The sequence below is a fragment of the Drosophila nasuta genome, chromosome 3 (genome assembly GCF_023558535.2).
Source record: "Drosophila nasuta strain 15112-1781.00 chromosome 3, ASM2355853v1, whole genome shotgun sequence".
NCBI classification, from domain to species: Eukaryota; Metazoa; Arthropoda; class Insecta; order Diptera; family Drosophilidae; genus Drosophila; species Drosophila nasuta.
In genome coordinates this window covers 25130604-25151595 of record NC_083457.1, presented here as the reverse complement: position 1 = coordinate 25151595, position 20992 = coordinate 25130604, and the positions used below count along the sequence as shown (strand labels likewise).

Sequence of the window (20992 nt, the reverse complement as noted above, 5' to 3'; positions counted from 1 at the left end):
GGGAAAATAAGACAGGAGTGAGATAGGAATTGGGAGTTGGGGAATTGGCGTTGGCAAGCTCATAAATTAGCTGCAAACCGCAATTGCTCAATGACAAAATGAAGGAAGCGACAGGCAGACAGACAGTTCAACATGAAGAGTTGCATGGCGAGGAGGCGTGGCAGACAACACAGTTGGGGGCGTCACATAAATCCTGGCCAAGAGCCATTAGGTGTTTGATGGCTGCTTGTAATTAGCATAATTGAAATGTTATAAAAGAGGAGTCAAAGCTGATTGAAAGCAGCTGCTGCAGCAGAAGAGAAGAGGAGAGGGAGAAATATGAAGGGATTGGTCATCAAATCGATTGCATGTTGACTTTAAAGCCAACTGGCAAATGTCAAATTCAGTTGAAAGAGATATACATATATATAGAGAGAGGGGGAGAGAGAGAGAGAGTAGAAAGCTAAAGGGAAATCAAACGACAAAGCGTAACTGCCCTTTGGTCAGGCCTCTGTGTCTGCTGCCCATTTCTCTCTCCCTCTTTCCCATCCACGCTGTGCATGTCCATTCATGTTTTCACTTGATACGACAATTTCGCATGATGGGAGGGCAGCCAGACGGAGCGCAGGAAATGCGTTGGGGGTTGTGGGGCTGGGGGAAGCTGGCAAGGGCGGCGTCTGGGTCTGTCTAATGGTAGGCAGACGTTTATAATTATATTTGTGCAGCTTTTCGTGTCGCCCGGGCAAGCGCAGACAGCAAAAGTGCCCAGTCTACGAGTAGGAGGGGGACAGAGGGGAGCTGCTGTTGTGGCATCATGATGCCGCATGCGGCTTCGCTTATCCTGCCGCCTTTTCACTTTAAATCTCTGCACACAGCACCCTCTCTTCTCTCCTCTCTCTCGTTCTTTCTCTGACTGCTGTCTCGCATTTGTTGGCGCTGTTTTTGTCACCCGCAGGGCATCCAGCATTTTGCCTTTTTTCAAACGTTTTATCATCTTTTTTTAGCTTGGGTGTTATTGCTATTCTTTTTCTTTTAGTCCTATGACTGTGACCATTTTGTGGCTTCAACAAGGCGCCGCTTTAAAGCGCAAAGTGTCGCTCCAAGTGTTAATCAAAGGCAGCCAAAGGTGACACGTCTGCGTCTATTAGCCCAAAAGTGAAAAGCAATCTAACAAAACACCTTTTGGGCAATGTACTAACTTTGGCTGTTACACTCTCTCGCAGACTTTCTTTTTCTTTCGCTCTTCTGGATGGATAAGTTCTTAAATCTGTTTACTAAGCTTTTCTTAGCTTTAAGGCAGTTTCCATTTAATTGTATCATCATAATTGTGAGTTCATATTTTATTTGTTTGAATGGCGTATGTGCTGCATCCTTAAATATTTCGCTGTCTCTTCATATCTCTTTCTCTCTCTCTGTCTGCGTTTTAATCTTTTCTTGTTATCTAATTTCTTAAATCTGTTTTCTAAGCTTTAAGTCAGTTTTTAAAAATGTTGTCTTCAGGATTCCCATAATTCGAGTACTTTAATTGTTCAATTCCTTTTTGTGCTACATCCGTGAACGTTTGGCTCTCTCTGTCTCACACTCTTTCTTGGACTCTGTTTCTTAAATCTATTTTCTTAGCTTTTAAAGCAACTTCTTAAAATCGTTTTCTTCCCCATTTCCAAAATTTGAGTATTTTAATGGCCATTCCGCTTCGTGCTGCTTCCTTAAACGTTGAAATTCGTAGCTCTCTTTTTCATTCATCTCCTCTTTCTTCTGCTCGTCGCTCTTTGCTGCTCTTACACACACAATCCCATTATCGTAATTGACATTTTCAAGTGTTTATTCCCGCTCTCTCCGCACGTTTACTCAATTGCACTTTGTGTGGCACATTCTGCAACGTTACACAGTCGTCGTTATATATTCAAAACTGTAATCGATATAATCCAGAGATTTCCATTTATTTCCATAATGTTAAACATTCAACTTCATTAAGTGATTGCTGTGCAGAGCGGAGCACAGCGAGTTCATTCAAGTCCCAGACGCACATACTTCGACAACCCTTTCCACGCTCCTCCCTCCACCCACCAAATTAATTAAATAAGTGCGAGAGGGAAGGGTATAGACTGCTGTGCACTTGGCAATGCAATTTGAATTGCAGCTGCCTTTGGCTTTTGCTGCATTTCACACGCCGCTGCCCATTTGGAGTCATCGAATCGAATTCACACGCACAACACAGTTTGGCCAAAGAAGAAGGGGAGAAGGATTGGGGGGAGTAGTTGGCGGGGATTAACGATGCAACATTTCCGCCAACAACTTTTTGCGCTGTGTTTTTCGCCGTTGCCAGTTGCCAGTTGCTGTGGCCGTTGCTTTGGCTAACCAAATGGAATATCAACAAGCCAGGCCAAAATCGATGGCCAGGCAGTAGAAGTTGAGGCTGGAGTGGAAGCCATTGGACTCTCTACCTTTGCTTCAGCCCCTGCCTCTGCCTCTGTGTTTGCGGCCAAAGTTATATCCGTCTTTTGGGCACAGTTCGCTGTTAGCCCCCAAGGCTCTGGGTCGCGTTGCGAGCGTGCGATGCACATTTCCCGATAGCCAACAGCTGAAGTTGCAGTTAGAGTTGGAGTTGGGACACGGGAGTCCAAGTTGGCGTCGGGGCAACGCTCTCCCTAGCCAAATGCAAATGCAATTGAGTGCAGCGAGTGCCTTAGCTTGGCATTAACTACAACTATGCACGGAAAGAAAAATTGGCAACCTTCAATATTACATAGATAATTTAACCAACAATATTCCGAGTATTCTTGTAAGTTGAGCAAAATAAAATTGACTTGCGATTGATCTTGGGTCTCGTCATTCAATTTGATTAAACGTTTAATGTTATCTTTTAATTGAATTAGAATATGTGTTTCTCTATTAACTCAATTTGAATAAATGTTCAATGTTATCTTATTATTCAAGTTAAATAAACGTTTAAAGTTTGAAAATCAAACAGTTTAATTTCGAGTAATTTGATAAAAATGATGCTTATATATCAAATTATTAATGCTATATCTGCATTTACAGATGGAAACAATATTATAAAGATAAATCCATATTCATTTATATATTTTGTATAAAACGAAACCGTATTCAGATTACAGTAAAAACAAGATTTTCAGTATCAGCAAATCAAAATTTAATTGAATTAAAACCACAATATTCAAGTCAAAATACCATTAAGTTTTCTCTCTGTGTAGCTGTCTATGTCTATGTAGATTTGGCCAAGACGATTTAAGCATTTGGCCCGCATTTTGGCCTGGCTTATTGGCACATTTTAACCCTTAGCCATCGCGAATTCGGCGGCTGCTGCGCATAAATTTCGCTGGCGATAAGACGCAGCCTTTATTTATTTTTTGCAAGCTGGACTCGACACATGCACTTCGATCTGTCCCGCCTCCTCTCTGTCTCCATCGCAGGCTGTTGTTGCTGCATTTTGGCTGCCCAATTTAACCTTAAAAGGTGCTACCATTAGCCCGCTCTAATGGCCTTTTCTCTCGTTCGCTCTTTTGGCTTAGCGATCTTGGCCTCGCGATAGCCACATTTGTTGTTGGCTGCTTCTTTAAATATTTGCCAACAGTTGTTGTTGTTGCTGGCGTTGCAGCTACTGCAACGATTACTGTTGTTGTTGTTGCTGTTGCAGTTGCAGCTTGCTCATACATACTATTTTGGCTAATTGCGCGCGGCTCTTGCGTGTTTGCATTTTGCAAATTTTCTTTCTTTGTTTTCTCTTTTACCTAAAATGCAAATTTGATTGGTTTTCCTGGCCGCTGCCGTTGGCGAGGGCGAACCCTGCACGAGTGGGCGCGGTCAATAGGCCAAGCAATTAGCCAATTGATTTAAGCCTAGAAAAAATAAAACATAGCTGCTTCAGTTCCAGTTGAAAGAAGAAAAAATCTCACTTTGGCCATCAATTTTGCTTGTGTCTCGCAAAAAAAAGGAAAATCGACAGCTGAGAAGAAAAGTTGACAGTGTTTTTCTTACGAACTGCTAATTTTTTATAGTTTACTTTTTGTTGCTGTTGCTTTTACTGCTGCTGCTGCTGCTGCTGTTGACACAAACATTTGCATATTGTGAGGTGGATCTGGACCTCAACCTGGACATGGGATGCAGATGGATGTGAAGATGGAGCTGTTGCTCTGACTTTGACTCCAACTGTAGCGTCTGCTTAGCATGTCGATGCGGTTGTTGTTCATTTTTATCGCTTGCAAATGAAAAATCGTAAAATATGCAAATTCATTGGAAAATCATAAATATTCATGCTGCTCTCTGTTCGCCACTGAAAACTGGAACTGGCCTAGACTGACTAGTTGACTCCGACTCTGACTCTGTTGCACGGCTTTCACAGTCAAAGTTGCTGCCTCTCGTCTCTCCAAGTGGTTGCCGCCATCTTTGGCACTTTCAGAATAACTAATGCTTTAAATGCTATGCTTATAACACAGGAGTCTGCAGGCATCTCTTGCAGTTCTGTTTTGTGCAAGATTCTTAAACGTTGCGATAACTACGTTCTATAGGGAAAGATGCTTGTGAGTAGTGTTGGTATTTTGTACGAAGCACACAACTTATCAATTGCTGCTTGTTCGGATATTATTGAACATTGCCTTTGTTTTATATTTGACAAATTAACAAAACCATTTTGTATCAAGTCTCTCTTCGATTTGAAAAGACCATCTAATAATTAATATTTATGTTTTATATAGTATTTTTAACTGACTTAAATGTTTTGATGCTTGCACAGCTCACTGTTAAAGATTCTTGCAAACAGTATTGTTGTTTCTTTTTCATCGAAACAGATCTGTCTAGAAAATTAAACAATCTGGATATCTTACTATATAACAATATTGTTTATATTATGAAAAAAATAATTGTAGATAGCATAATTCTAAAAACAATTGTCTGTCAATTAATGCTTGTAAAGATATTACTGAACATTTACCACTCTTGTATTTTATATATCATCATTTATATATCATCTTCAACACTAGTTTATTCCACTTCTTCGTAAAATGACATCATTTAATGTCAAATATTTCTTTTTTATGCGGTATCCTATTTTGTTTGCAGCAATTCAAGTATTGATTTACTTCTTTTACTTATCTCACTCTCCGATTTTCTACAATCTTAAATGCTTTATTAGGTTTCAACTTTTCAAATCGAGTTAAGCGTCGCTGAACTTTGTAACGTATAAGCTGCCCTCGATGCAGACGCTTTACTGCTCCTCCGCCTTCTCCTCTTCCCTTTCTCCTCGACCATTTCTCGCTCTGCGTTTTTCAGCTGCGTCTGCTGCACTTTGGCTGGCATTTCCATTCGAATCGATTGGCCGTATCTAGAGATTATTCAATCTTATGTAAATTTCAAGCCGTGCGTGACTGGCACATTTGTGTATCTGTGTGTGTGTTGTCTGTGTTTGCTGTTTGTTGAAGTTGAACAATTAAAGTCAATTAAGTTGAGCACATATTTAATAGTAATAATAAAAAATCTACATTGCTTTTCCTTCCCAAAAAATTTCAATTCAATTCAATTTCTTTGGCTGCAATTTAAAGTGGACTTTTTTCCTAGGGAACAGCTACGCACAAATCTCTCTCTCAAATTATAATTGTTTAATTTGATTCAATGAGCAGCAAACGACTTCCAGCACTCATAATTAAAGCAAACTCAAAAGTCGCAAAGGGGCGAGAAGAGTGAAACGGAAAAGGAAGGGATAGAAGGAGGAATTGCTGGCAACTCAATTAAGCGACAACGAGGCATTATAATTTTTCATTTTTTTCCTTTTTACGTAAAAATATTTTTGCTTTTATTTCGTTAATTAAAGTAAATATTGCTGCCATTTAATTTGGCGTTGCCTTTTTTCACACGATATACGAGAACCCACATATTCAAAATTTCTGCTTAGTCGTCTTTAATAAAACTCTCGGGGTTTGCATATTAGATATAGAAATTAGAGTACTTTTTCAGTGCGCATTTCGCATGCAAATCGCTTGACAAATTTTAAAGATTTCACATAGCATTTACATTTCTATTTGCCAAAAGGGAGTACAAGAGAGAGAGAGAGAGAGAGATAGAGAGTGGGGGAGAAATGGAGGGGTGCATAGGATATTTGTGTAGCCGGCAGTCCATTATACATTTACATATTTTACAGCCTACTCCTACGCTTCGATGAATGTACAAAAAAATCTTTTCAAGCGCAAAAAATGCGAAATAAAAAAGTCGCTAAATTCGCCATTGCAGCGAGGAAGGTTTTGCGGTCTGGCGGGGAGTCGGGGAGGTGGAAAGTTGGGGGTAGGTAGCGGTAAGCTACAATAATAAAAGTAATGCAACATTCCCCCGCTTTGACTCTCCCTTCAATTTTATTGTTTCCGCTGAAACAAAGGCCAAGCAAGAGTTTGGTAAAATGCATAAAATGTAAAAACTTGCGCAATGTTCTATTGAAGTGTTCCGGGTTGCATTTTCTGCACGAATTCCAGCAAAATTAAAGTACTTTAAAAACTCGAACTTTTCCAACTGCTTTTGTTAATTAAGTTTGTTTAGCTTTGACATTTCTAATTTAATTATGCTGAGTCAATTCGTCAATTCGTCAATTTGACTGTAGAAGTTATGTTCATCATAATTTAATTTCACGAGACATTTAGTGCGTAATTTTGGGAGTTTTTGGACGGCAGAATGTCGTTTGCTTTGACTAATGTGCTTAAATGGATTGCGGAACAACTTGGACACATGGAAATATGCTAGTCTAGTGCCTCACAGGAAGCTAAACAGACAGCCATGGAGACGGGCGACTGATGAACGTTGCCACATGACGAAGCGTGTGGCATATTAGCCCAACAGCAATGTGGCAACGTCAATGGAAGCAGAGGCAGCTGTAACTTTTGCCTCATTTAATTGCCAACGACACAAGCTGCAGCCGGACAAAGTTTCCATATGCCTGTGGTTCCCCATGTGGCAAGGGAGCGAGGAAGCACAGCAGACAGTGGGGATGGGGGCAAGAGCGAAGGGGAACTAAGTGAAAGGCCCTGCTAATGGCGGCGATACGAAAATTTAGCCGAAATTTACGAAATTTGATTATGATGCTGAGTTATCTGTTGTGCGGGAGACAGAGCAACTTTCCACATGCTACAACTTCAATTTGTGGCAAGCAAAAAAAAAAGGGAAAAAGAGAAATGAGATGTTGAAAAACATCCTTGAAGAGTTTGAGTCTCTCCTTTGCTCTCCTTGCACATTTAATTGATTATTTCAATTAGCATTTAATTAATTCTCATTTGATTATTCGGTTGTTGTTTATTTTTGACATGTGAATATAATTGATAATTGATTTAATTTGTGACAGTCAGCCACAAAAGTCTCCACCCTCTCTCTTTTATTTTTTTGTGTTGTCTTTTATGACTGGCGACAGTTGCATGCTTTTTGATAAGAGACTTTCACGAAAGCAAACGAATCGAACACTAAAACCAATTGACATATATTCGGGAGCGACAGTCAAAAAGATAGAAAGAGAGGCGAGATAACCTCAATTTGCGTCTTTTGAAATGTATCTATGGGCTGTCTCTGTGTATCTCTGACTGTATCTGCAGATAGAATGTAGAAACAATAAAAATCAATTCGAGCAATAAAAACAATTTTAATTGAACGCGCGCGCCCCGTTGCGTTTTACGTATTTCTGTTTTTTTTTTGTGTCTCATTTTTTGATTGTGTGCGATGTCTTCATTTGATTTAGAGAACCATTATGTTTTTATGATTTTGGCATATTTTGGAAATTATTCAAAAATGCAGCTGCCTTGAATACACTCTCATACAAATATTATTTATGCGGGCGTGGCATATAATTGAGACGTGCCACAAAAGTGCAGGTAGCACGAAATGTGAGCTCAATTCGATGCATGATGAAATCCAATACCACAACACAGACCAGAGACCTCTGAAAGAGCAAATGTCAATCAAAATGCAGCTGCAAATAGGCGACAGACAACCAGACAGCAAGGGGCAAGAAATTGGCAGCGAAAGAGTGAGAGTGAGAGTAAAGTGCCTGGGAGGAGGCAAGGTAGACCAATCAGTTATATGCCGCATTCAGTGTGCTTAGTCTAATGGAACAGCGCCTAAGAGGTGACATTAAGAGCTAGTGACAGTTGTTGTTGAGGAGTGAAAGGCCATGAGGATATCCTGCAGAAAGTACGGAGACAACAGACAGTTAAATTGGAAATATCTGAGCTTTGATTTAAGCTCAAAAAACTTTGACTCCTTAATTTCATTATTTTAATTCATAAATTTAACGCTATACAGTTTTGTAATATTCAAGTAAAACCATAAACTCTTCGTCGTGAAATTTAAATATGAATTTCTCAAACTGAAAAAACACTAAAAACTTTTAAATTCTAAACTTTTTCAAATCATAGCTAAAAAAGTATATTATTGTATTTGAAATATTTATATACGAAGGAATGGAAAATAAAAGAATTGACGTATAAAACTCATTTACCCGTTATCGCAAATATGTTAAACCGAGGGTATATTTTATACGCAACTTAGAGTCATGTGTCTGGAGTGAACTGCGAATAGAATTACTTAGCGACGAGTGAAATGTGACAGCCAATGAGTCGCGGCGTTCAAGAAGAACCTTTCCTACTTTTCTGGGGACAGGGAAAGATGCAGAGAGCGGGGGCAGTAACCGTAAAAACCACACGAAGGGACTTTAAATGCATGACTTAACCAGAGAACAAAAATGGCATGGGGGCAATATGAAACCGAGCTTACCCGAAATGGAATAGAAACTGAAATTGAAATTGAACGGAGCAGAGAACACAGAGTGAAAAAGAGAGAGTAAGTCAATTGACTTGTGCTCAGGTTCAGGTTGCCGAATGCATTAGTTGCAGATCCATCCAGAGGTACTTAGCTGCTTTTTGCTGCTGTTGTTTCCTGGTTCTGTGTGCAGCGCATAAATTTGTTACCCTAATGAAGTCGAGGAGCAGCACCCAGGGAGACGAGACTTTTCTCGCCCGGCACGCTTCGCAAACTTGGAAAACTTCAGAGCAGAGCAGAGCTGCGAAGAGAGAGAGCGAGAGAGAAAGAGACTGAAACGTGGCGGAAGCAAAACAAAAGCAAGCAAGCAAATTGCCAGCATACTTGGCTCAAGTCAAACTCAAAGGTTGTAAACTCGTTGAGGTCAACATACTGGTGGCATGTGAAGGAGGGCAGCGAAGGGAGGCGGACATGGCTCTTAAATTAACCCCAACTGGGTGGATGCCAGTCCGCTTCTTCCTCTTCTTCTGCCCGCCCGCACCTGCAACCCATTTGCCTCATTTACTCAGCTGGATAAATTTTGCAAATAACAGTATGAAAGACCAGGATCTCGAGTCCTTATGGATGCCTAATTAATGCTGTACAAATATAACATTAATGCAACAACCGGCAGCTGCCGGAAAATGGCAAGATAAAGCCAAGCGTTAATAAGCTGCTGGTTCGCAAGTGGTTCACAGGTGGTTCACAGACATAATGCACTAAGCTATAGAGCTACAATAATGAAAATTGGCATGCAAACAGAGTGAATAACAATAAAGAAAAATGCATTTGAATGACTAATTTCGATTGGCATTTAAGAGTTCTAGGGATTCTTAAAAAAATAGGGAAACAAAAACTGGAAACTGGTTCACAGGTGGTTCACAGCCATAATCTATAGTGCTATACTAATGAAATTTGGAATGCACAAAAAGTGAATAACAATAAATAAATATGTGTTTGAATGACTAACTTTTCTTGGTATTTAAGAAATAAAGAAATTCTTTAAAAATTGAAAAATAAAGAAAATAAATTTAAACTTTCTCATTTCTCAACCGAGCTTAATAATCAACTTACAACTGGTTCAAGAACGGCATCAAAGAAAGTTCCAAGGTACACGACTCGGAGGCTGAAGGCGACAGCTGAATGAGTCATTAAATCACCCTGCTTAGGCTCGAGGGATATTCGTTGGCTTTGGCTGTTGCTTAGGGGAAGGCTGAGCACACAATTGTTAGCTGCTGGGGGTAGGATTCGATTCTTAGGCTGTTGCCATTAAAGCATGTTAGGATATTCATTGGCAGCCTCATCGTCGTCGTCCTCAGTCAGACATCAGAGACTGAAGCCAAAGTGGAAATGCAAATATTTGTCTGGCCTAAGGACGACTTAAGAGCAAGAGACTCGGGTAGGCTTTTGTAGCGTGAATTATTCAGGCATGTTTACAAGTTGACAGATTGCAGCTGCCAGCCGACTAAAGGCTACCCATCCATTCATCCATCCATCCAGCTATCAAGTGGAGGCGCGTGCTCCATACGGGTCAACCTCATTTGGGGGGTTGACTGTTCCACTTGACAGCCACATTCGACAGCAACTGGAACAACATCAACTTAACCACTTGTCCTCCTTCTGCTTCGCTTTACTTGCAGCACTCACGTTCACACTGGAGCCCCAGGACTCGGTGGTGCCCGAAGGCCACTCCGTGCTGTTGCAGTGCGCCGGCAAAGCCGCTGGCAAGGGCAAGGCCACGCCCACCACGACAAGCATACGCTGGCGCGGACCCGATGGACAGGATCTGGGCGTTGTCGGCGACACCTTTCGCACCCAGCTGAAGAATGGTTCGCTGTACATTAGCTCTGTGGAGGAGAATCGCGGACTCACCGGCGCCTATCAGTGTCTGCTCAGTGCCGATGGCGTGGGCAGCGTGTTGAGTCGTCCAGCTTTGGTAGCGATAGCTCGCCAGCCGGAGCTCAATCAGGACTTTATCGAAACGTATCTGCTGCCCGGCCAGACGGCCTACTTTCGCTGCATGGTTGGTGACCATGTGTGGCAGCCAGGACTGAAGCATACGGTGCAATGGTATAAGGACGATATGCCGCTGCCGCTGGATAAGCTGCGCATGGTGGTGCTGCCCAACGGTGCCTTAGAGATCGATGAGGTGGGACCCAGTGATCGGGGTGCTTATCAGTGCAACGTCACCTCGGGCAGCGCCTTTCGGTTGAGCAGCAAAACCAATCTGAACATCAAGAAGGGCGCCGAGTCCGGCATGGATCAGACGATGGCACCCTCGTTCCTCGTGGGACCTTCCCCGAAAACAGTCAGCGAAGGCGATACTGTTACCCTGGATTGTGTAGCCAATGGCGTGCCCAAGCCGCAGATCAAATGGTTGCGCAATGGCGAAGAACTCGATCTCAATCACCTGGACTCGCGCTTCTCCATCACGGGCACCGGCTCACTACAGATCTCCAGCGCCGAGGACATTGATTCGGGCAACTATCAGTGCCGTGCCAGCAACACTGTGGACTCTCTGGATGCCCAGGCAACTGTGCAGGTTCAAGTGCCGCCCAAGTTCATTCAGTCGCCGCGTGACAAGACCGCCTCCGAGAAGGAGGTTCTCAACCTGGAGTGTTCCATTCACGGCAAACCGAAGCCAAGCATCCGCTGGCTGAAGAACGGAGACGTCATCACGCCCAACGAGTACATGCAGTTCGTCAATGGACACAACTTGCGCATCCATGGACTGCTCTACTCCGATGCTGGCATGTTCCAGTGCATCGGCACAAATCCCGCCGGAAGTGTTCAAGCTTCGGCTCGTCTGCGGGTTGTGGCACCTGGAGGTAAGTGCTTTAGTTGAATCTGTAGATACGTAGACGTCGTAGTGTCTATCTCTCTGTACCTAGCTTGGTGTTCAGTATTACTCCAGCTTAATCAATTGGCGCCTCTTTCAACTGGGGTCTCCTAACTGTATTATAATGCCGAGAAAATGAGACCAAAATTACGCCTACTCCTTTTCCTCATTTTCCCCCTCTCAGCTATTGTAACATAATTTCATACGTGTGTGTCTGTATGTTATGTATGTGTGTTTGCTATGGTTTATGTACTATATTTTATTACTTTGTTTAATCGCTTTTGCCCTTAAATTATGATATAAACTTCGGCAAGCTGAAGATACCAGAATATTTACGTTTTATTGAATAACATTAAAGATTGAATCAAAGGCACTTAATTTAATAGCTTTATAAATATTGCGTTAGAAAGATCGAATCTTATATTTTACTTCTATAATATTTAAATACCAATTACAAAAACTTACAAACTTGTATTATTTGTCGGTCTGTCAGAAGTATACTCAATTATCCTTTAAAATCCCTGTGATATAATACCCACTTTTAATTTAAGTATTTACAATGAAAAGCGATTTTAAGTTAAGTTTTGCTTACATTTATTATTAGTTAATTTCTTTACTTTGTGTTTATTTAATATTTTTTGTATTTTTTCTTCATCCATCTTCAACCTCATTATTTCCACATCGCAACCACATCCCAATCCCATTCCCAACCAAATTCCTAACCCAAAGCTAAACTCAAGCAACGCAAATCGCAGGGACAGACAACGAAATCTCTGCAGAGCTTCGACTCGAGCACAAAACGACGACGACCTTCGAATTCCGGGGAACTGCGCACCAAATCGGGTGGCAGCAGATTCCCCGACCCTAACACGGACGAGGACGATTACAACTACGCCAACGACAAATCCGCCGAGTTGCCACAGCGGAATCTGCGCAATATGCTGCGTCCCGTTGTGCAGCAAGCGGATGAGGCGGGCGCATTGCGGCGTCAGGGTCAGAGCAACGATGCGGACGAGGACGCCGACGATGACGCAGACGACGATGACGATGACTATGACGAGACTGGCACCAAACTGCCTTCTTGGTCCAATAAGAACAGGAAATCCCAACAACAGCAACAACAACAACAAATGCCCCCCACATCCAATTTTGCCTCAACAGATTTAACAGCAGGCGACGACCATACCGGAGATGCAAAACCCCTGAGCAGCGGTCTGTTGGCTCGCCTGCCAAGTGCACCTCGGAACCTGGTGGCGCAGATTGTGAAGCCACGCTTCGTCACACTTAGCTGGCAGGAGCCACAGCTAAATGCCAACGAAGTGGTATCTTACACCGTCTACTATCGCGTCACCAACAGCGAGCGGTGAGTCTAGTATCCATTCAATCCCTTTAGTTCCATAGCTAACCCGTCTCATATTCCATCACAGCGAGCAGAAGATTGTCACGCAGTCGCATGAGGATCAACAGGTTAGCATACAATCGCTATTCCCGGGACGCACTTATCAGTTCCGAGTCGTGGCCAACACAAACTTTGGCATGGGCGAATCTTCGCAAGCACTAGAAGCCAGCACACAACCGGAGGTTAACATTGCGGGTCCGCCACGCAATATCGATGCCTATGCACGCAACCATAAAGAAATCTTTGTGCACTGGAGTCCTCCCAGTGTGACCAATGGCGAAATTAATAAGTATCGCGTTTACTACACCGAGGTAAGACATAATCGAATGCAACTGGAGTTTCTAATCCTCAAATTTGTCCACAACACCAGAACGACAGCGGGGCAGAGCTATATAACGACAGCAAATCGCTGGAATTAACATTGACGGATCTGCGACCTTACACCGACTATGTGATCTCTGTGGTGCCTTTTAATCACAATGGCATGGGCGATCCCTCCGCCGAACTGAAGGTGAAAACCTTCTCTTCGACGCCCTCGGAGCCACCCAATAATGTCACACTCGAGGTGACCAGCTCCAGCGTAAGTAACTGCATAACAACTCCATCAAAAGAATCTAACTAACTTTGTTTTGTTTTAGTCTATAACGGTGCACTGGGAGCCACCAGCAGAGGAAGATCGCAATGGACAGATTACTGGCTACAAGATACGCTATCGCAAGTTCAAAGATGCGCCGCAGGTAAAGAGCACGCCGGCCAACATACGCTACTTTGAGCTGAACGCGCTGGAACGCAATGCCGAATACCAGGTGAAGATTGCAGCGATGACTGTGAACGGTTCTGGACCATTCACTGAATGGTATCGTGCCAACACGCTGGAGAATGATCTCGACGAGACACAGGTGCCAGGCAAACCGATTTGGATTAACATTCAGCCAGGAGCGAGCAAGATTGAATTGCACTGGGGTCCGCCACAGCAGCCGGAGATCAAGATACGCAACTATGTCCTGGGCTGGGGACGCGGCATACCCGATGAGAATATGCTCGAGCTGAAGGAGACGGAACGCTATCATGTACTCAAAGGACTCGAGTCCAATACCGAGTATGTGGTGTCGCTACGGGCACGCAACGTTAAGGGCGAGGGACAACCGATTTACGATAACATCAAGACACGTGAGGAGGAGCCAATGGATGTGCCAGTGCCGCTAGAGGTGCCAGTCGGGTTGCGTGCCATTACCATGTCCAGTTCGTCGATTGTTGTTTACTGGACGGACACGATGCTTAACAAGAATCAGCATGTCACAGACAATCGTCATTACACTGTCAGCTATGGCATCACCGGATCGAATCGCTATCGCTATCACAACACCAGCGAGCTCAATTGCATGATCAACGAGCTCCGACCCAATACACAATACGAATTCGCCGTCAAGGTGGTGAAGGGACGTCGCGAGTCCGCCTGGTCGATGTCCGTGTTGAACAGCACGCATCAAAATGTGCCTGTGACGCCTCCCAGAGATCTTAATGTGCGCCTGGATGAACTGAATCCACAGAATGTGATCATAAGGTGGCTGCCACCAAAGCATACGGTGGGTCAAATCACTGGCTACAATGTGTACTACACGTCGGACATGTCGAAGCGAGACAGAGACTGGATGATCGAGGCCTTCAATGGTGAGGAGACAATGCTGCTGCTGTCCACTCTGAAGCCGCACACCACCTACTACTTCAAGGTGCAAGCTCGCACCAACAAGGGCAGCAGCAATGCACCTTTCTCTGCGCTGGCCACATTCACCACGAGTGCAGCGGTTATTATGCAGCCACCGGACACCATTGCGAAAGGAATTGATAATCAGAATCTGCTGTACATCATCATTGGGGGCACGGCGCTAGTGCTGCTCTTGCTGCTGCTGGGCCTGCTGTTGCTCTGTCGCCGGAAGCCGCAATCCTCGCCAGAGCATACCAAGAAGAGGTAAGTTTAATTGTTGTTGATTTCTTTTTGATGTTAATTGACATTTCCCCGTGTTATAGCTATCAAAAGAACAATGTCGGCGTACCAAAGCCGCCGGATCTATGGATACATCACGATCAAATGGAGCTGAAGAACATTGACAAGGGCTTGCACACCGCCACGCCTGTGTGCAGCGACAACGCTTCCAGCAGCGGCGCCCTTACGCTACCGCGCTCCGTTGTGCATAGCGAGTACGAGGTGGAGACGCCAGTGCCAGCACATGTGACCAACTCGCTGGACAAGCGCTCCTATGTCGCGGGCTATATGAGTGAGTGCAAGACTTCAAAGAGTTTACCATAATTCATGCTAAATTATGCATCTTCCTTCCAGCAGCTACCTCGATGAACTCGACCATGGAGCGTCCGCAATATCCACGCACTCAGTATAACCATCAAAATCGCTCGCACATGAACATGGAGGCGGGTCTGTCGCAACAGAGTCTCACACAGCCGCAAAACAACTCGATGGCCCAGACGCCCGAGCATCCTTACGGCGGCTACGACGCCAATTTCTGGTGAGTATCCTTGTTTGGCATCAAAGTATCCCCATTTTTTATTTTCAAATTTCCACAAACATTTTACATTTTATTTTAACAAAATTCTCTTGCAAATTGAGCAATCTTTTTGGCCTGTTGGCATTCAGAGAAAGACATTTTCAGTCGAAATTCGAAAACAGTATGTGCAGTCGAACACGTTGGGGCCGCATCGATCCCACCGTGCAGGTGAATCTGGTGCAAGGACCCGCCAAGCGTGTGCTACAGTTGGACAAGCGAACGCTGCCGCGATTCGTGCAGCAGCAGCTGCTGCTGATGGCATCGCCGTCGCCGTTCCTCAATTTCCTGAACAAGTTTCGTCTGGATAAAATACTGATCAATCATGAATTCAGGGGCGTCTACACGATGCGCACATCGGCGACTGTCACCGAGCTGGCGGCGCACGCGTGGCGCATCATGAGCACCTCGGATCGTCAGCCGTACATTAAGTTGGCCCGCAAGGCTCAGAAGATACAACAGTCGCGCTTGCTGCACTTCTTCTCTCAAGACGCCACTTGAATTAGCTCAATTTCTCATTGTCTGCCCTTATTCATACATCGTTTATCCTTAGATTAAATTGTTTATACTTGACACTAAACAAATGGTTTTCATTCAATTTTGCAGCAATGCTGGTTACACTGGCGGTCAGGCAGGTGGCAATGGAGCTGCTGGCGCTGGCTGTGTGTCCACCATTGAGAGCGCTAAGCGGGGACATCCGCTGAAGAGTTTCAGCGTGCCTGGTCCGCCGCCCACAGGCGCAGCCACGCCCGTCAATAAGCACAGTAAGTGAATCTCGATCTACATCTTAGCGCACCTGTATTTAACCTCATATTCTGCCTTGGCTTTCTAGCTCCTGCTGTTACAATACGTCCACAGAATCAATCACCATACAAGAAGCCCTCATTCTCGGCCGCCACGCCAAATCGGTTGCAAGGCGGCAGCTCCGTGGCGCATTCCACCGATGAGATACAAAGACTGGCGCCCAGCACTTCCACCGAGGAGCTCAACCAAGAGATGGCCAATCTGGAGGGGCTGATGAAGGATTTAAGTGCCATAACGGCCAACGAGTTCGAGTGTTAACACGGCTAACAAGTATTAGACGACGATTAGGCAGCGCATGCGATAAACATTTTTATAATGTTCATTGTTTTAATTTGTAATTATAATTTGTGCGATTCATGTTTTTAAGTTACAATACTTGCATTCGTCATTAATTTAAAAATTAGAACTTAAATTACATTAAATTAAATTTAGTTGAAATGTGCGAATTGAACTGTAAATACGAGATACGAACGAAGCCATATAAATATAAATACGAGTAGTTACATATAATTAACTATAATTAGCACATAGCATAGTTAATTTTAACAATATCAAAATAAGCCATAAATTACTAATAAGTCAAGCATCTGAAAGCATCTCTCTCAGCCAGTGGCATCACTTGAATTGAATTGAATTGTTCAGAATGGAACTTCCACTTTATCTCCATAACTACGTAACTAATCATGCATCATCTAAGCTAAGTCTCATCGTACACTTTATAATCTAACTAACGAAAATCAAAAACACAACAAACTTAACATTCGACTTATCTATTATAGTATATACAAATGTATGTGTATCTTGACTGTATTCTCGTTTGGTTTTGAGTTTGAAACGTGCCATTTTGTTTAAGTTACAAAACTCTTAACTACTTAAGCCTATTAAATGTCAACATTCTAGACTTAGTGACGCCAGTAAAGCTACCAGCAGCGCATTTAAAACTTAAAAGACGAGTTTAATCCAATACTTGCATACACACTTATGTATGTGAGTAATACAACTCTTTTATGAATATTTTGAGCTCATCAAAATTCAATAACTAAAAGTGTTTTTCGTTTCCAATTGATTACTTTTATTGTACGGCAGCTGAACAAATTGAAATTTATACAATTTTTATCATATTGCTATGCACAATAATCTCAATTCAAATCAACCCAAAAACAATGCACAACATAACAAAACGAAAGCGTACATTTAAATCGAGTACATTGCAAATTTATGAAACTATTTTATTTGATACAATTTTGTAAGCAAATTGTCAAGTTTTGCCAAATAAATTTGAAAACACATTGTATACATATAAATGTATTTTTACTTTTCATATCAAGGGAATAATTTATAAGACAATATATATACATATATGTATATATGTATATATATCAATTGAAAAATTATTTATAAGTAAAAACAGGAACTGCATTTTTATATTGAAAGCAGAGTTTCTTTGTCTCTATTAGACAATTGCACCTTGTAATCGCCTTGAGGTATTCCCAGAATTTGAAGGAAATCATTGTGGAATGTTAAATCCTTAACTATGACGTCTAAATTTAAATTAAAGTTAGTGTGAACAAATAAGATACTCACTCAAATAGGACAAGTGGTATTCAGATTAGCACCAAGGATTGGAAAGATATTCTGAGGGGATGGGCGAGTCTTCTGACAAATATCGTTTAATAGAAATGGTTTGTACATACTATACGGCTCCACATGCTCCAGTTAATCTAAATGTATTAAAACGAAATAAACTTTATAAATCGAATACAATATTTACGTATACGTCGGTGACTGGTAATTTTAGCACGTTGATGTTCACATTGACCCGGACTATTGCCCTGCTGAGCATATGTATTGAACCTTATATAGTCGAGATCGTAGGATTCACACTTCAGATTGGTAAGCCTTGAGCCAGATTTTCTACAAATGTCTATTGAAAACAACGAAATGACAAAAATTAAAAAGCACCAAGCTGTTGCGATCTTTGATATTCCATGAATGATTTAAAACTGTTTAGTTATTAAATCTATTGACTATCAGGCATGCTCCGGTATTCACTTTATCTTTTATTCGGCTCAATAATTTCCAAAATATCACTAAATTTTGTATATTAATTTCCAATAATTGTATTAATTGATGACCATTTAAAGTTATATTAGTAATAAGTAGTTTTCTCTTATCTAAAATAAATCTTTTAAAATTAATTTGTATCTTATAGCCTGAAGCAACGACTACTATGAATTATCCATTATAAATCCAATGATTCGACTAGATTCACTCCTCTCTTAAAATGACGATATCGACTTGAACTCTCCAAATGTTGTCGGAGCCAAATAACATTTGAATCTTGTATTCACTTAGATATACCAAATGGTATATTTAGTATATAGGTATAGTACCGCATTCAAAATATACCATAGACGGCACAATATACCAGATTGTCTGCCAAAGCAACTAAGAGCCCTAGTAAGTAGGCGTTTTTGCCCATACCAAATTATTTCTTTAATAACTTCGACAATTTTTATCTGATCGCAACCAAATTAGGTATCATAACTACTATAGTAATTATTGCATATACCAAAATTCGCAACTCTAGCTTTAAAATCACGCTTGTTATTCGATTTTTTTGATTTGCGGGCGCGGAAGTGGGCGTGGCAAAAATTTGAAACAAACTTGATCTGCGTGTAAACATAACATTATAGCTCTAACTCTTATAGCCTCTGAGATCCAGTGTTTCATATGGACAGACGGACAGACACACAGACGGACAGACGGTCATGGCTAGATCGTCTCGGCTGTTGACGCTGATCAAGAATATATATACTTTATAGGGTCGGAGATGCCTCGTTCTACCTGTTACATACATTTCCTGCCGGAAGAAAGTTATAATACCCTGATATAATACCCTACAGAGACTCATCGACAAAAGAGACGAAATTCCGAAAGAGTGACCAACTAATAATGGATTTGCGATGAAAACTCATCATAAATTAAAATCAGACAGTAAAGCAAATTATCAATTTACGGATTCCATTCATAGATTAACATGAGTAATTTCATTTCTTTTTTATTCTAGTAATTATTAAGTGATACTTATTATCAGACACTGACCACAAATAAAGAATCTCGAACTACGAAACATAATGCAAATTTTAAAAATTTACTTTTGGTATATACAAGAAATAAAAACATTTATTTAAATAATAAGTCAAAGTTTGTGGAACATTTTCTTAAAAATAAGACAGTTCTGTTGCTCTATTTAGCTTTGGTCCACTTCTCGCTCTCCTCCCACAACCGATTGGCGGAGTTCGCATCCTTCGCAGCAGCAGATACTTCCTTAGGCTTGCAGTCGCTGAAGTACAATCCAGTTACACCATTCAAATCAGGATCAAGAGCTGCATACAATGTGGTTTGTGCGCCATTCTTGGGAGTCTTGAAGATCAGCCAGATTAATGGGCTTATCAGGAAGCTGTAAGCAATGTATTAATCAATCATTGTCTAACAATAGTCACTTAATGTTACTTACCCAAAAATGGGGTTATTGAATATCGGCACATGCCTACTCAGTTCTGTTTCAACAACACCAGGATGCAGAGCATTAACAGTCACATTAGTTCCCTCCAAGCGTTTGGCCAACTCCCGAGTAAAGAGTATGTTGGCCAATTTGCTCTGGCCGTAGGCCTTGCGTGGCGAGTAGGATTTCTCACTGTTCAAATCATCAAAGTTGATAGTTCCGTTAACGTGCGCCAAGGCAGAAACGTTCACAATGCGGCTAGGTGAAGATTTCTATGGTAAAATAAAAAAATGTAAAAAACGCATATCATCATAGTTATTAACTAATTTACGTTTAGTAGATCGAGCAGCAAATTGGTTAGCAAAAAGTGACCCATATGGTTGACTCCCAGCTGCATTTCGAACCCTTCCTTCGTCAACATGTGGGGACAAAGCATTATTCCTGCATTGTTAATGAGAATATCCAGTTTGCTTTGCTCCTTCTTGAACCTAACATAATATAATATCATTGCCAATAACTGAAACCAATTCTTACTTATTCAATTTTGACTTACTCATCGACAAACTTGCGAACGGATTCCAAAGAAGCCAAGTCAAGTTCGCGGAAGAAAATGTTCTGGTTGTTGGTTTCCCTAATGACCTCCAATCTAGCCTGTTCTGCTCTCGACTTATCCCGACATGCCATATAGACAGTGGCTCCACGGCGAGCCAATTCCAGGACCGTCTCCTTGCCAATGCCGGTGTTCGAACCGGTTACAATCACAACCTTACCGGTTTCATCAGTTTGTTTCTCGAACTTTCCACCTTGCATGTACTGCCTAATAAATTCAGTATGCATTAAATTAGAATTGAATTATAAATGACTTTTAACTTTTCACTTTCCTGATAAAATAGGCAGCAATTCCTATCAAAGCTGGCCAAACAAAACACGAACACAGACAATCTGTTAAACAGCACATTTTTTGATTTTTTTTTTTTGAGGTGTTGACTATTCCAAATTCAATTAAAGACTGTTCAAACACCGAGTAACGTTCTGCCTTTTATACCAATTTATAAAGGGTTGGGGGAACTGATAAAAGTTTATAGTCATGCTGGCGATATTGGCACGAGTGGGAATCAGAA

At 41.9% G+C, this 20992-nt stretch overlaps 3 protein-coding genes across 7 annotated transcripts in view; 2 read left to right on the top strand and 1 right to left on the bottom strand.

Moving 5' to 3' along the window:
• Positions 1 to 17653, top strand: part of LOC132789412 (neogenin) — a 42150-nt gene extending 24497 nt beyond the window's left edge. Inside the window, exons 2-10 of one of the 4 annotated variants that reach the window (XM_060797413.1) lie at positions 10404 to 11591; positions 12764 to 12965; positions 13030 to 13312; positions 13372 to 13581; positions 13640 to 14970; positions 15030 to 15277; positions 15343 to 15523; positions 16166 to 16323; positions 16392 to 17653. In XM_060797413.1, coding sequence (XP_060653396.1) covers positions 10404 to 11591; positions 12764 to 12965; positions 13030 to 13312; positions 13372 to 13581; positions 13640 to 14970; positions 15030 to 15277; positions 15343 to 15523; positions 16166 to 16323; positions 16392 to 16621 — 4031 coding nt within the window. In that variant the 3' untranslated portion in view covers positions 16622 to 17653. Of the gene's footprint in view, positions 1 to 10403; positions 11592 to 12331; positions 12966 to 13029; positions 13313 to 13371; positions 13582 to 13639; positions 14971 to 15029; positions 15278 to 15339; positions 15524 to 16165; positions 16324 to 16391 lie in introns of all 4 variants that reach the window. The other 3 variants (XM_060797412.1, XM_060797411.1, XM_060797410.1) reach the window with 3 other exon arrangements.
• LOC132789413 (uncharacterized) lies at positions 15549 to 16151 on the top strand. Its single transcript, XM_060797415.1, has one exon. It carries the CDS (start codon positions 15686 to 15688, stop codon positions 16058 to 16060), a length of 375 nt encoding a protein of 124 aa, XP_060653398.1. The 5' UTR covers positions 15549 to 15685; the 3' UTR covers positions 16061 to 16151.
• A 1885-nt stretch (positions 17654 to 19538) lies between the features above and the next one.
• On the bottom strand, positions 19539 to 20842 carry LOC132790892 (retinol dehydrogenase 14-like). 2 transcript variants are annotated; one of them, XM_060799640.1, is made up of 5 exons: positions 20749 to 20842; positions 20425 to 20684; positions 20203 to 20359; positions 19884 to 20143; positions 19539 to 19826 (listed from the first exon to the last, which is right to left on the bottom strand). In XM_060799640.1, the coding sequence occupies exons 1-5, from the start codon at positions 20827 to 20829 to the stop codon at positions 19613 to 19615; spliced, it is 972 nt and encodes a 323-aa protein (XP_060655623.1). In that variant the 5' UTR covers positions 20830 to 20842; the 3' UTR covers positions 19539 to 19612. The 2 variants fall into 2 exon arrangements, with proteins under 2 accessions (XP_060655623.1, XP_060655622.1); XM_060799639.1 differs by lacking the exon at positions 20749 to 20842 and having other exon boundaries at positions 20425 to 20690.
• Between the last annotated feature and the right edge of the window lie 150 nt (positions 20843 to 20992).